The sequence below is a fragment of the Bos indicus genome, chromosome 26, assembly GCF_029378745.1.
Source record: "Bos indicus isolate NIAB-ARS_2022 breed Sahiwal x Tharparkar chromosome 26, NIAB-ARS_B.indTharparkar_mat_pri_1.0, whole genome shotgun sequence".
Classification (NCBI taxonomy): Eukaryota; Metazoa; Chordata; class Mammalia; order Artiodactyla; family Bovidae; genus Bos; species Bos indicus.
The window spans coordinates 49,529,710-49,542,677 of NC_091785.1; the positions used below are offsets into that span (position 1 = coordinate 49,529,710).

The 12,968-nt window shown below is 56.8% G+C and overlaps 1 protein-coding gene across 1 annotated transcript in view; it reads right to left on the minus strand.

Moving 5' to 3' along the window:
• Positions 1-11,988: 11,988 nt before the first annotated feature.
• TCERG1L (transcription elongation regulator 1 like) overlaps positions 11,989-12,968 on the minus strand; it is a 195,890-nt gene continuing 194,910 nt past the window's right edge. The window contains exon 11 of the mRNA XM_070780406.1: positions 11,989-12,867. Within this exon, the coding sequence (XP_070636507.1) occupies positions 12,711-12,867 (157 nt within the window). The 3' untranslated portion in view covers positions 11,989-12,710. The remainder of the gene's footprint in view (positions 12,868-12,968) is intronic.

The following is a 12,968-nucleotide window of genomic DNA, read 5'->3' on the forward strand; positions in this document are numbered from 1 at the left end:
CAGGGAAGGCTCCAGGTCATCAACACAGGAGGGGAGAGCCCAGAGACACAGACGTTTCCAACCAGAACCCAGGCGGCTCTGCAGGGTCGGGGCCCGAGCTCACTCCTGCACAGGAGCCCCGCCTTCAGGTCACTCCCCTGCCCACCCGGGCGTCACTGCCTGCTCGAGCAGACCCCCAGCTCCCCTCCTCAGGTTTCCGCAGCCCACGTCAGTCCCACTGACCCTGGAATACCCGAGCACTTCCTCACTGCATCCCTCATCACAGAGAGGGAGCCCTCGAGTCACCTCCACGAAGGGCCCTGGAGCCAGAGCCGCATACCCCCGGCAGCCCCTCCAGCCCCGGGGCTGGACCCAGGGATGGGGGGATGTGCTGTGCTCAGAGCAGGGCTGGGTCCCTCTGGGGGAGCCGGCAAGCACCGGCTGCAGAGGGCCTGCCCTCCCCCGCCCCTCAGAACACAGGCTCTAGGTCCTGGTTTGGGGCCATGTGCTTGTCCCGGATTTCTGTGTTGAGTCTGAACAGGGAAGTTCTAAATGCTTCTCATAAAAAAATCCCCGTCTTCCCGTTAATCAATGTTTTGTCCAACAGCTCTGCTGGGACCATCAATAAACTTCTGAAGATGTAAATTGTGTCCTGATCTCATTATTGGGCCTTCTCACAAGGTATACGGTGAGCAACTGATTCTGAGCTCAAGACACAGCAGGACGGTTGGCTGACCTTGCGTGGTGGTGGGGGGCTAGGCCCTTGAAGACCGAGGGGACCCGGCTGGACCCAGGAGGCTGGACGCACATGGATACAAGCAGTTTCTGTCCCTTCTGAAGTGTGTCGTCCCAGAGACAAGCACTAGGTGGAACCAGGCTGGGGCCACACCCAGCTGTCACCTCCATGGTGACACAGCGCCAGGCAGCCCAAGCAACAGAGGCACAGTAAAATGAAGAGGAGCATGGAACCAGCCAGAGGGCGCAGCGGCCGAGCTGCTGGCTTCCCACCGGCCTGCAGAGGACAGGCGCGTGGGTCGAGGTGGCCTGGGGCTGGCCATCGCCCGGCTGCAGGAGGCCAGGGCGGGGCCTTGCTGGGCATCCCTGTCTTACGTCACAGTCACAGGGTGGGGCCTCCCTGCTCTGGGCCAGGCTGGTTAGGAGTCGGGGCCTAGCTAGTGCCGGAGCCCCTGGGTCACCACCTGACCCCTGGTGCTGACTCATGGGCAGCCTGAAGTCTGGTCTGGATGGGGAGGGGCACCTAGGGGACCCACAGTAGTGTCTAGGGCTCCTGACACGAGGCTTGGGTGCTTGGGGGTCGTTCTTCTGTCTCCACTCTTCCACATGTTTGAAAATGTGCATCTTTACGTGTTTTAAAGACCTTGATTCATTCCAGGGCACCATCTCACGGAAGCTCATCTGCGTTTTGTTGCTCAGCAACAAGGAAGGGCAAAAGTGAGGACGTGTCCGTCCTCACCCCCTCCCGGGACCTGAGGCTCCCCATCCGGGTCCCCAGCCGTCCCTCCATCTAGTTCAGCCCATCCCTGCTGCCAAGAGGTTACGTGCTGCTCACCGTGTGGCCGCAGCCTGGCTCCTTCCCTGGGTCCATCAGCTCCTAGGCTGGGCAACCAAGATGAGGCCAGAGCCCATGGTAAACATGGTTCAGTCCAGGCCCCAGCCCGTGGTCACCAGCATGACCCGATCTGGCCATGACCCCTGCCCTGCCACCTTTGCTCCCAAACAGCAGCTCTCCGTTAAGCGCCAGGACTGCTGAGAAGGTGATTGATCCTTGAAATATGCATCAAGGTGCCAAGAGGCTACGCCAGGCTCAGAGCTTTCACCAAGGCCTCCGCAGCCACTGCATTCACACCCTGGTCATTCTGCCAGAGGCCCCTGGAGAAGGAGGCGAGGAAATGACGGAATCCTAACCCTCACCCCCGGGTGGAGAATCGGATGCCCACAGAGGAGGCGAGACTGACCGGCTGCTGCTGCCTGCCGCTGCCTGCCAGGCTGAGCCGGGCGGAGAAGGTGGTGCTGCAGGGTGTGCGGGGCAGGGGATGGCAGGGAAACCCACCTCCCTGCTGCCACCGACCCCACATGCTCAGAGACCCTTTAAAAAGCCCCCCTGCACCTGGCTGGTTATCTCAGCCTATGACCGAAAGGTACATTTAAATCCCAAATATTTTCATGTGAATTTGTCTTTAGACTTAATACTAAAAACTCAAATGATCATGGAAATGAACACATAGCTGAGAGGCTGTTTTTTTTTTTTTTCTGGAGATATTTTCATTATTTGATAAGGATTTAAATGGATCTTAACTACCTCCCCAGACAGTTCTTTTTAAATGTTTTAATTTTAAGACCTTCCTGGCTTCATACATTATATGGTGCATAATCAGGTTATATATTCTCTAGCCTAACTTTGCCTGAATAATAAGAAAATGGGATTATAACAATACCTCTGCAGGGGCGGTTAAACGCAGCGAACGTGATGCATTGCTCATGTCCACCACCTGCAAGGCCCCGGGTCCCGGCCAGGCCCAGTGCAGCCCAGACTCCAGAGTCCATGCCCCGTGAGAAGGACTTCTTGGGGGCACAAGACCCCGTGCCTGTGGCATCGGCCTGCTGTCTGCACGTGTGACCCCCCACCTGGCAGCCCCCCGGGAGATGGGAACTGAGGTGAGGTGGCAGAAGAATTGAATCTGGCCTCCCAAGAGTATGGGGCCAGCCCCAGCTCACTGATTGCCCGCCAGCCATCTCTGGCCTCCAGCTCTGTTTCAAACAAGTGTGAGCATCAGTGAAGTCTGGGGGGCCCGTGAGGTTGGGTGCGGCCTGGGTCTGCTGCCCTGGGCAAGTGCCTTCTCTCTGAGCCCCAGAAGGCATAAGAGCAGGATTCTGAGAGCCTTGTGGGCTGCTCAGTGGGGAAGGAGGGTGGAGGAGGGGGTATAGAGGAGGAGGTTCAGGGGAAGGGGCTGAGATACAGGAGCGCCAGGCTCCGGGCCCGGCGTGGTCACAGGAAGCTCTCTCTCCCTGGCAGCCACTCCCATCCTGACCGTGGGGGCCATGTGGAAACATGGCTGAATGCCCAGGTCCTCCAGGCAGAGGCTGTGCTCCAGTCCCCGCCCCAGCGCCCTCTCTATGACTCAGTCTGTCTGTCTATAAAATGGGACGATAACCTTGACCGGCTCCTGGTGCATGTGAGGCTCACAGGAGTGCCCCGCGTGAAGCAGAGAGACGCCTGGGGCAGGGGTCTTGACTGAGGACACCCAGGGTCATTGCTGCCTCCGGCTCCTTGACCCTCTGGACCCTGCCGCGCTCTATCAGCCGGGCCCCTGTCTCACTCCTGCCTTCCGGCCAATCCGGGTTCTGGAAGCAGGGCTGGCCCTGCCCCTTCATCCCCAGAATGTAACAGGCCCTGGCACTTGGTGGGGATGCAGCATCTTCTTTGACAAATTACGTGTGGGACCCAGTTTTCCACCGTCCACAGCTAGAGACGATGGAGGTGGCAGATCTGGGCAGCCAGAGACCCCTGGACAAGGCTCTCCCAAGCCGGTGACCCCAGGATTGCTGTCCTGACCTCTCAAGAGCTGCCTCAGCCGCCAGAGCTCAAGGTCTCAGGAATTAGCACCAGGAAGGCTTCACCGTGAGCAGCCCAGGTCCCTCTGCCTCCTGGGCCCCCGGCAATGCGGATGCAATCACAGAGGCCTCGCAGGCCCCTGTATAGGCCATTCTCATTTCTAAACTAGGGTGTAAGTTGCCAGTGATGATGCATGTGGCAAGAAATATTTATTATGTGCAGGACCGTCGTAAATATTCCTTTTATATCCTAAATAAAACCTAAAAATCCTGAGCGTTTTGTGGGCCTTTTATATGTCTTCCCATTATGGCCCTGGTCCTGTGATTTAGCCAAAATTTAGTGGCCGTGAACATGAGCTACTGTGGGGCTCCCTCTGACCAGGGCAGCTGGTACCCAGAGCCATTCCACCACCTTTGTCCTGCTGGGGCCGGCGTCTGCTTGGCCCCCAACAGGTGCGCAGGGGTCTCTGACCTGAGCTTCCAGAACTCCCAGAGGACTGACGATGTACCCATGCAGAGTCCTCCAAAAGCTGCCCAGGGCGGGGCGAGGCGGGCGGAGGACCAGCCTGCAAGGTGGGCACACACCTGGCCGACGACTTCAGTGAGGGCAACACCGCTGGCGTGAGGCCCTCCCACCGTGGGCAGTGTTCCTGAGCACTTGGAGGACGGAGTTTGGAACAAGGGGACGGCAGCCCTCATGAAAATTCTTCACAAGCAGTGGCAGGAACTTGGCCAGAAGGCCGCTGGGGTAGCCAGAAGAGTGGTCCCTACTGGGGCTAACCTGTGTATGAGACCCTCTGCTGTCCTTGGGGCGATGAGGATTTCCCAGATCATACCAGCCTGGAGGAAATCCAGGATCCTAAGGCGAAATGGAAAAATAAGGCCCCTCTGGGTTAGACTCATCTGCTAACACAGGTGTCCCTACATCATCCCCTCATCCCCACTCCCTCCGATGATTTGGGCCATTTCTAAAAGCATGGCTCTGGTTTGAGAGCGGGTCCTGGCAAGGTTGCTCACCCCTGGTGTTCGGGCTGCGTCCTGAAGCCCTAGGCATGATGGAGAAGGAGCCGTAATTCCCGGAGGGAATTCTGCACGTGCCCAGCTTTCAGGCTATCCTCTCTGTGCCCAAAGCAAAGTGTCTATGCTGGGGTTGAAGAGCAGGAGTTGTAAAGTCATCTGATTGCGAACTTGTCTGTGTTGCAGAAGATGTCTCAGAGCAGAGGAGCAGCTGTCTTCATCTGCCGTTTGCAGGCTGAGGTGCCCAGGTTGAGAGCATCTGGGCGAGGTGCCTGGGCTGGAAGGAATCGGTCATCTCTGGACTGTCCATCCAGCGCTGCAAATTCACACCTAGCTGACACAAACTGCATCTGAAAACCCAGAGCCTGTGTGCTGAGCGAACAGGGAAACATGCACAGCTAATCAGCCTCCCAGTTCCTGAATGATCCACAGGGAGGTGGAGGGGACTGAGGAGCTGCCAGCTGGTGTCTCCCAGGCCAGGGACTCAGTCTGTTTCAAATCGCACCTTCCCTGTCCTGGGGTAAGAAGTCACTCACGTCCCAGCCATCCGGACCTGAGCCTCGGGATAGGAGGCAGGGTCCAGCCCTGATGAGAATGTCCCCGTGGCTGGACCCGTGTCAGACGTGAACTGGACTCAGTGTAACACCTCAGAGATGAGACGGGAGCCAGGACCGATTAGATCTGATTCCAACCGGATGGAGGGCTTCGTGCTCCTAAACAGGGGGTGTGAGGATGGGAGAAAATGGGGCGCATGCGACGGTGCCGAGTCAGCTGCCGTCCAGGGTGGAGGCTGGGCCAGATGACCTTGATGTCCAGGGCGCCTGGGGGAGGCTGCCCCTCACAGGATAAACGTGCAGCTCTCCCCCTGCGGCTGCCCTACAGAGGTGCCCTCTGCTCCCCACTCCTGCCTCGTCCCCACAGGAACCTCGACCCTGCAGGTCCCCCACCTCCAGCCACTCTGGGGTGCTGGTTCCACTGAGCCCGTGCTCCTGGATATGCCCGCCATGTGCCTGCCCGGCCCCACCACCCCCTGCTCTCACCGGTGCACCCTCCTGGGCCTCCGTCCCAGCCCTGCCCGCTCGTGACCCCACACACTGACCGGGTCATTCCTTGTCCCTTTCGGGGCCTCTGCCTTCTCTGCTCCAGCATGAAGTTACCAGAAGGCAGGGCCACGTCCCTCCGTTTCCTGCCTGGAAACTCGAATGAATGAATGAGACCATCTGACAACACGACCTGACTCTCCAGGGACCCACACGAAACAGACTCTGGAGAAGCCTCCTGGGTCCACCCACTGATTCAGGCTCTCAGTGTGCTTGTGCCCCAGGTGTCCGAGCTGAGGCCCGGTTCTGATACATCAGACACACCCTCGAGGACCACTGATGCTGGGGCGGGACACTGCGGGCAGTTCCCCAGGCCAACCTCGCTCCCCATCCCTGCCCTCTGAGCCTCTGCTGAGCTGGCCCCTCCTCCCCGCCCCTCCCTTCCCCACTCCCTCCTCCCCTCCTCTCCCCCTTCTCCCCAACCCTCTCCCTCCTCCCCAACCCTCTCCCTCCTCCCCAACCCTCTCCCTCCTCCCCCACCCCCCCCTCACCCTCTCCTGCAGCTCCTGGCTCTGCATTAACTGCTCCATCGTGGGCTGACCCTCCTACCGACCTGAGAGCTTCTGCTGGAGTTTCCTTCCCAGGGCCTGGTCTGAAGACACAGAGAAGACGGCGAAAGCCCACGAGTGAAGGAAGGCTGACTGCTTTCAGCCGTGGCAGCCAGATTCTATGTGCCCTGCGGGGTGGGGGCCAGGGAGGGAGTGGTTTGGAGCAAGTTTCCGGAGTCAGATGGACATCTGGGCAAGTCCCGCCTGCATCAGTCTGGGCGCCTTTGGGCAGGTTGCTCACCCCTCCAGAGCTGAGGTTCCCAGTGAACGGAGGATGGTAGCAGAACCCAGCCCAGAGGGTGCCGAGAGGTCCCGTGAGGCCCCTGCTGGCAGCCAGCAGGGAGCGGCGTCTGTGACGTCAGCCACCAGGGTCAGCGTGTCCTATCATGTGCCCTGGTCACTTGGACTGAGAAGCATGTCCTGGGCACCGAGTCACCCTGAGCTGCGGTGGCTCAGAACAAGGGCACTTCCTGCTCTGCTCATAGCCTGCGACGTGGGTGGGCTGGGGTCTGCTTTCCTTGGGGGTCGGCTGCTGCCTCCATAAGGTTGGGAGCCAGAAGCACGGCCCCCAGGTGGGGCCCACGACTGGGACGCCTGCACCCGGCTTTTCCACGTTGACAGGGCTTCCAAACAGCCCGGTGGCTCCCAGGGAGGGCTTCCAAACCTGGAGGAATCACGAGAGGCCCCATCCCGTCCCGTCCTGGCCTGGCCAGTCACAGCACGGAGTCCGTCACACTCTGATGCTGGAGGCGGGCGCAGACCCCTACCCAAACCCCACCCACTGCAGAGTGTCAGTAAGGTGAGCACGAGGGCTGTGTGTGTGTGTGTGTGTGTGTGTGTGTGTGTGTCGGGGGGAGGGAAGGGTCATTTTTGGGACACAACTTGCCACAAAACCACACTGGAGTAAAGACAGGGCATTAAAGCTGCCGCGTGCCGGACCAGGGAACAAAGGACGGTGTAGCCACGCGGTGCCGCCACCCGGACGGGGAGCCCGGTGGGAACGCAGGACAGAAGCAGGGTGCCTGCGTCCAGCCATCGGCCCCTGCAACCACCCACCCACCTCCACCCCCAGGCACCCTGAGGACACTCAGGGCAGGAAACACAGGATGCCAGCCCCAGAGAGCCCAGGCAGGGTCAGAGGAACAAGTTCAGTGAGCCCTGACCCTCGCGTCTTCCCATACGCATCTCTGAATCAGCAGCAGTCTTTCCAAGTTCCGACCACCCAGTCATCTGTTGTAAGAACTCTTACGTGCGTGCGTGCGTGCTAAATCACTTCAGTCGTGCCCTACTCTTTGTGACCCCATGGACTGTAGCCCACCAGGTTGCTCTGTCCATGGGGTTTCCCTGGCAAGAATGCTGCACTGGGTTGCCATTTCCTTCTCCAGGGGATCTTCCCAATCCAGGGATCGAACCTGTGTCTCCTGCATTGCAGGCGGATTCTTTACCGTCTGAACCACCAGGGAAGCCCTTCACAGAAATGACCCCCTTCGAAATCGTTACTTCAATATCTTGGCAGACATTTCATGAATCATCAGGAGACTTTAATCTGGTTGACACTTCAAAAACTTTATCAGGAAAATATAAAGTTCACAAATTTGGCACACACAAAAAAAGACACATGAACAATTTTCTCTCACTATTGTTGATGAACTGTTTGAAGCAGACCATCCAAATGAAGCATCAGTGAAGACAAAAACATTTAGTGACAAAGTGAGTACTCAGCAGATCCGGGGTGAGAAATCTGCCATCACTTACATATAAGAGCAACCAGGAGTGAAGCCGCTCGGGCTTGTCATTCTGGCTCCTGTCGGCAGGCGGTCCAAAGCTCCACGCTGTCTCACTGCTCCGGGGTCCAGGCCCCCCGCCTGTCTTCTGAGGACCCTCCTGCAGAGCCGGGGGCCCCAAGGCGGGAGATCAAAAGGGCAGAGTTCTCCAGGGGACGTCTGCCCTGGGCGAGAGGTTCCAAGAGGCTGAGGAAATGGGGCCCATGGCATTACCAAGAAGGACTTGAAGACCACCAGGTAGAGAGGAAGAAGGGTCACTGATGGCCCAGGGGTCACAGGCAGCACCCACCTGTAGGTGCCGTGTAGCAGGGTAGCAGGGGAAGAGGGGTCCAGAGGACGGGTTCTCATCTGGGTGACACACTGAGGCAAAAGCAAGGGGAGGTGTGGGGTGATGGGGACCAGGACCAGAGCCCTGAAGCTCAGGGGCACGAGGAGGGGCTCAGTCAAAGGATCGGGGACAGAAAGGGACCAGGACCAGAGCCCTGAAGCTCAGGGGCACGAGGAGGGGCTCAGTCAAAGGATCGGGGACAGAAAGGGACCAGGACCAGAGCCCTGAAGCTCAGGGGCACGAGGAGGGGCTCAGTCAAAGGATCGGGGACAGAAAGGGACCAGGACCAGAGCCCTGAAGCTCAGGGGCACGAGGAGGGGCTCAGTCAAAGGATCGGGGACAGAAAGGGACCAGGACCAGAGCCCTGAAGCTCAGGGGCACGAGGAGGGGCTCAGTCAAAGGATCGGGGACAGAAAGGGACCAGGACCAGAGCCCTGAAGCTCAGGGGCACGAGGAGGGGCTCAGTCAAAGGATCGGGGACAGAAAGGGACCAGGACCAGAGCCCTGAAGCTCAGGGACACGAGGAGGGGCTCAGTCAAAGGATCGGGGACAGAAAGGGACCAGGACCAGAGCCCTGAAGCTCAGGGGCACGAGGAGGGGCTCAGTCAAAGGATCGGGGACAGAAAGGGACCAGGACCAGAGCCCTGAAGCTCAGGGGCACGAGGAGGGGCTCAGTCAAAGGATCGGGGACAGAAAGAGCCCCCTTTCTTCCAGCTCCTGTCTGTCCTGTGACTGAGAGACGCGCTCACAGCCTCCAGGTGAGCTTTGTAAGAGCAGGTGCAGGCGAGGTTCGCTCTTTGTCCTCTACGCCTCACCCACTTCTCCCACCTGCACTCCTGCCTCTGGCGACCGCCATTCGGTGGTTAGCTTCCTGCTAATGTTTCGCAGCTTAGAAGTCCCACTGAGTTAACCTCAGCGATGCTAGCGGCATTTAAAATGGATGTGAAATGCGCAAAAATTAAAGGAAGCTATCGTTTAAAAGAAATCTTAGTCTATTATATTTTTACAGCATCCATATATGCAGACATCTAAAAAATATTGATGGTTTCTGCAGCCCGGAAAAGGAGCAAGCGTTTGAAATGCAGTCCATGTACAAAGATAAACCAGCTTTTCTCAAACTTGTGTTTCTCCTGAGGCCTTGTCTGATTAGACCCTGGGTGCCTTGCCCCTCCTATGGCAAACTGATTGATAAGTGACAGATGTGAATCTAGATGTAGATTAATCAGAAATTATCTATCCATCTTCAACTATAAATCATTTAATTTTTTTAGATTCAACATCACGATTACATGAACTAAAAGGTAAGTTCCCCGATGCTTGGGTGAAAAGCAAAAATGTCTAGATTTTTCTGCAGGGTGTTGGGGAACCTGTGTCTTTCTAAGCACTAAGTTATGTATAATTTAAACTTTTAGTCAATATCCCTTTAGTGATTAATTTGTAACAAAGTCAATAGAATATGCAAAAAAGCAGAACCAAAATGCTGGATTCTGCCCCTGGGGACCAGACTGTCCAGACTCAGAAGCTGGGAAGTGGGAGTAAGGATTCCCTGGGTGGGCCACTGAGCTTAGTAATGAGGGGGCCCCCTCACCTCCCCTTCGTGGTGATGGGGAGAGTCAGCCTAAGAAGACAACCCCACAGCCCAGCCTCTCAGGACTCTGTCCCTCTGGTGGCACCATGTCAGAGCTGACCAGTGCTTCATCAAGCCAGCTGCTCCCAGGGTATGAGGCTCCTGGTCACTCCAGGGAATCTGGTGGGTGTGAACCCATTGCTGCAACTACTCTCCCAGCAAAAGTGTTCCTTGGTCAAGAGAACGTTCTATGGGAAGCCAGGACAACAAGTCCTTCTGCGAGAGCATGGACTGTGATGATGGTGGAGGCGTTTTGGGCAGGCAGGGGGATTGATATCTGAGGGACTCATTTATTCAAGAGGAGAAAGTGCTGCCCCAGTAACAGAGTGCTGATCCCCGTGATCAGCCTGGAAAGGCACCGCAGTGAGGACAGAGCCACCTCTCATGGCAGCAGCTACTCCATGCTGACCCGCAGGTTGCTGAACGTACAGGAGTCCCACCCCGGCATCATGGTCTCTCTGCAGGCGGGACCACTGAGCGAGGCTCTGGGGAAGAACAGGGCTGACTGCCGCAGGGCCGCCCGCCTGGCCCGCCTGGGGTTGGAAGCTCTTTGTAAAGCTCACGAGGCATCAGTGCCTGCAGGCTCTTCAGTGACCTCTCCATCACCTGTCATGCCCGCCGCTGACACCGCATCAACCCCAGCCTGCAGAGCGGCATGTTTCCTGCCTTGGGCTGGAAAGACAGGTTCTAGAACTGTTGCTCTGAGCAGTCTCAAGCTCCCCCACAGAGAGACCCTCCTCCTCTGGGGCTTTCGGGGGTCTCTCCTGACCCTGGCTATGATGGGCCAGGGGCTGCTCATGTCTGGAGCCAGCAGCTGCACCTTCTAGGTGGTGAGCAGGGTGGTGAGAGGCAGACCGCGGGCGGAGAGCGTCCAGAAGGGGCGTGGGTTCCCTCCCACCTCCAGACCGGCTCAGGCCCCGGCTTGGCTGCAGTCATCCATTTTAAATGAAACACTGCCAGGCACATCCAGTGTCGCGCTGGGGGATCAGACGACAGTTTACAGAGGGCAATCAGGCTGCAGACGTCTGTGTGAAGAAAGTGGAAATAGCAGGAGTAGGGAGCAGCCATCCCCCACACCCCACACCCCAGGCTCAGAGAAGCATCTCTGGAACGTGCCTCTCATGAGTGCAGAGATGCAGACCCTGACGGACAGGGCACAGCTGGCTGAGCAAACGCCAGAGAAGCCAATGGGAGCAGCTGGACAGCCACCCCCTAGGGTGCCGGGCCGTCCCTGTGGCCATGTCTCCTGAGACGCACTCCGCTCAAACCCAACCAGAGATGGCGCGTTGGGGACGCTCTGGCTGCCCAGCTCTCAGGGGCTGGTGCTCAGGTGGTTGCCCCCAGCCCCTCATCAGAGCCAGAAGCAAGCAGCTGGCTTGGCAGATGGATCCTTGCTGCTGATGGCAGGAGAGGGCTCCAGCTTCCTAGAAATCCCAGGGGTTCCCCGGGAGCTCCTACATTTCCCAGTTCCCTCCTAATACATTCAGCAAAGTGTTCTTTCTCAGGAATTGTCTGACGAGAAAGAAGTTACGTGGGAGACATTGCCAGGGTTGTGCTGGGGACAAAGACAGGCTATCTGAATAGACACTTCATAAACCTGAAATCAATAAACAGATGCTCAATAATTCACAGAATGCGATTAATTAGGAGGTTTTATCAAATATGATTCCACCTAGGACTGGTAGCTTGAAAAGCAAGACTTCCTTTTGAGTAGTCCTTTCACAGCCCTTACAGGCAATCACAGATGCTTTTATGAATCTTTTGAAATAGAGTATCTTTAAGTAAAAGTGTTAGTCGCTCAGTTGTGTCTGACTCTTTGTGACCCCATGGACTATAGCCCACCAGGCTCCTCTATCCATGGGATCCTCCAGGCAAGAATACTGGAGTGGGTTGCTATTTCCTTCTCCAGGAGATCTTCCTGAGCCAGGGGTCGAACCTGGGTGTCCTGCACTACAGGCGGGTTTTCTACCATCTGAGCCACCAGGGAAGCCACAATTTTTGTTGCTTAAGATTGGAAGTCTAAGCCACAAGATACACTGGTTTAAAATATTTATTAATTCAAAAAAATTTTAAATTTTTTTATACAAAGATGGTGAGAAAAATCTCATGCAAACTCTGGGCATACAAGAAAAATAACTCAAATATTCATAAGATGATTTTGTACAAAATAATTCTTTTTTAAGGAGGACCTCCCACAGACAGTGCAGCCCCCTTCTCCAGGCCCAACACTCCCCGGGGAGAGGGTGGGCGATCACCCTTCGACCTGCAGGCGGTCCGTGGTCCATGTGTCTGATGGTCACAGGTGTCACTGTGATGATGAACAGCCTATGCTACTACTCAGAAAACTAGACTGAGACCCGGGACCCGAGTCGGGGAGTCCCAACACCATGGAACTCCTGAGGGATGGAAGGAACTCACAAAGGTTTCCAGAAAAGTTTCGGATAATTGGCTCGACTGATGAAAACACCTTGAGGGGGTTAGAGTCGGTGCCTCTTTCCGCTGAGGTGCAAACCTGCGGCAGACTTAGAGTCTGTCTATCTTACAAGTAATCTGCATAAGTAAAACACTTCAGGGAGCGACATATCATGGCAATAAGAAATGCGTCAAACTCAGAAGGCTGTACCAAAGGGAGCTTCAATATGAAACAGTAATCCTGGGAGAATGAAGCCCACGGCCCCGCGGGCTCCCGCCCCCACGCCTCCTCCACCTCCGCCCTGACGCTCGGACGCTCAGCCTGATCGCGTCCTCACAATCTCATCTCATCTTCCGGAGCCTGAGTCTGTTTTCCTTGTCCCGCTTCTTGAGAATAAGGATGAACTGGTTGAAAAAATGCTCCTGGTCCTTCCGCTTTTGGACGAGTCGAAACCTCTGATCCCGGCCGTACTTCTCAGCAAACTCCTTAAATGTGGTCCTGGAAGACAAAAGGCATCCTGAGGGCTTTCCTGGAGGAGAGCGGCTCCTGGGGCTCTGAGCACCTCCTTCCTGAGCCCAGGGTCCCAGGAGCAGGACGCT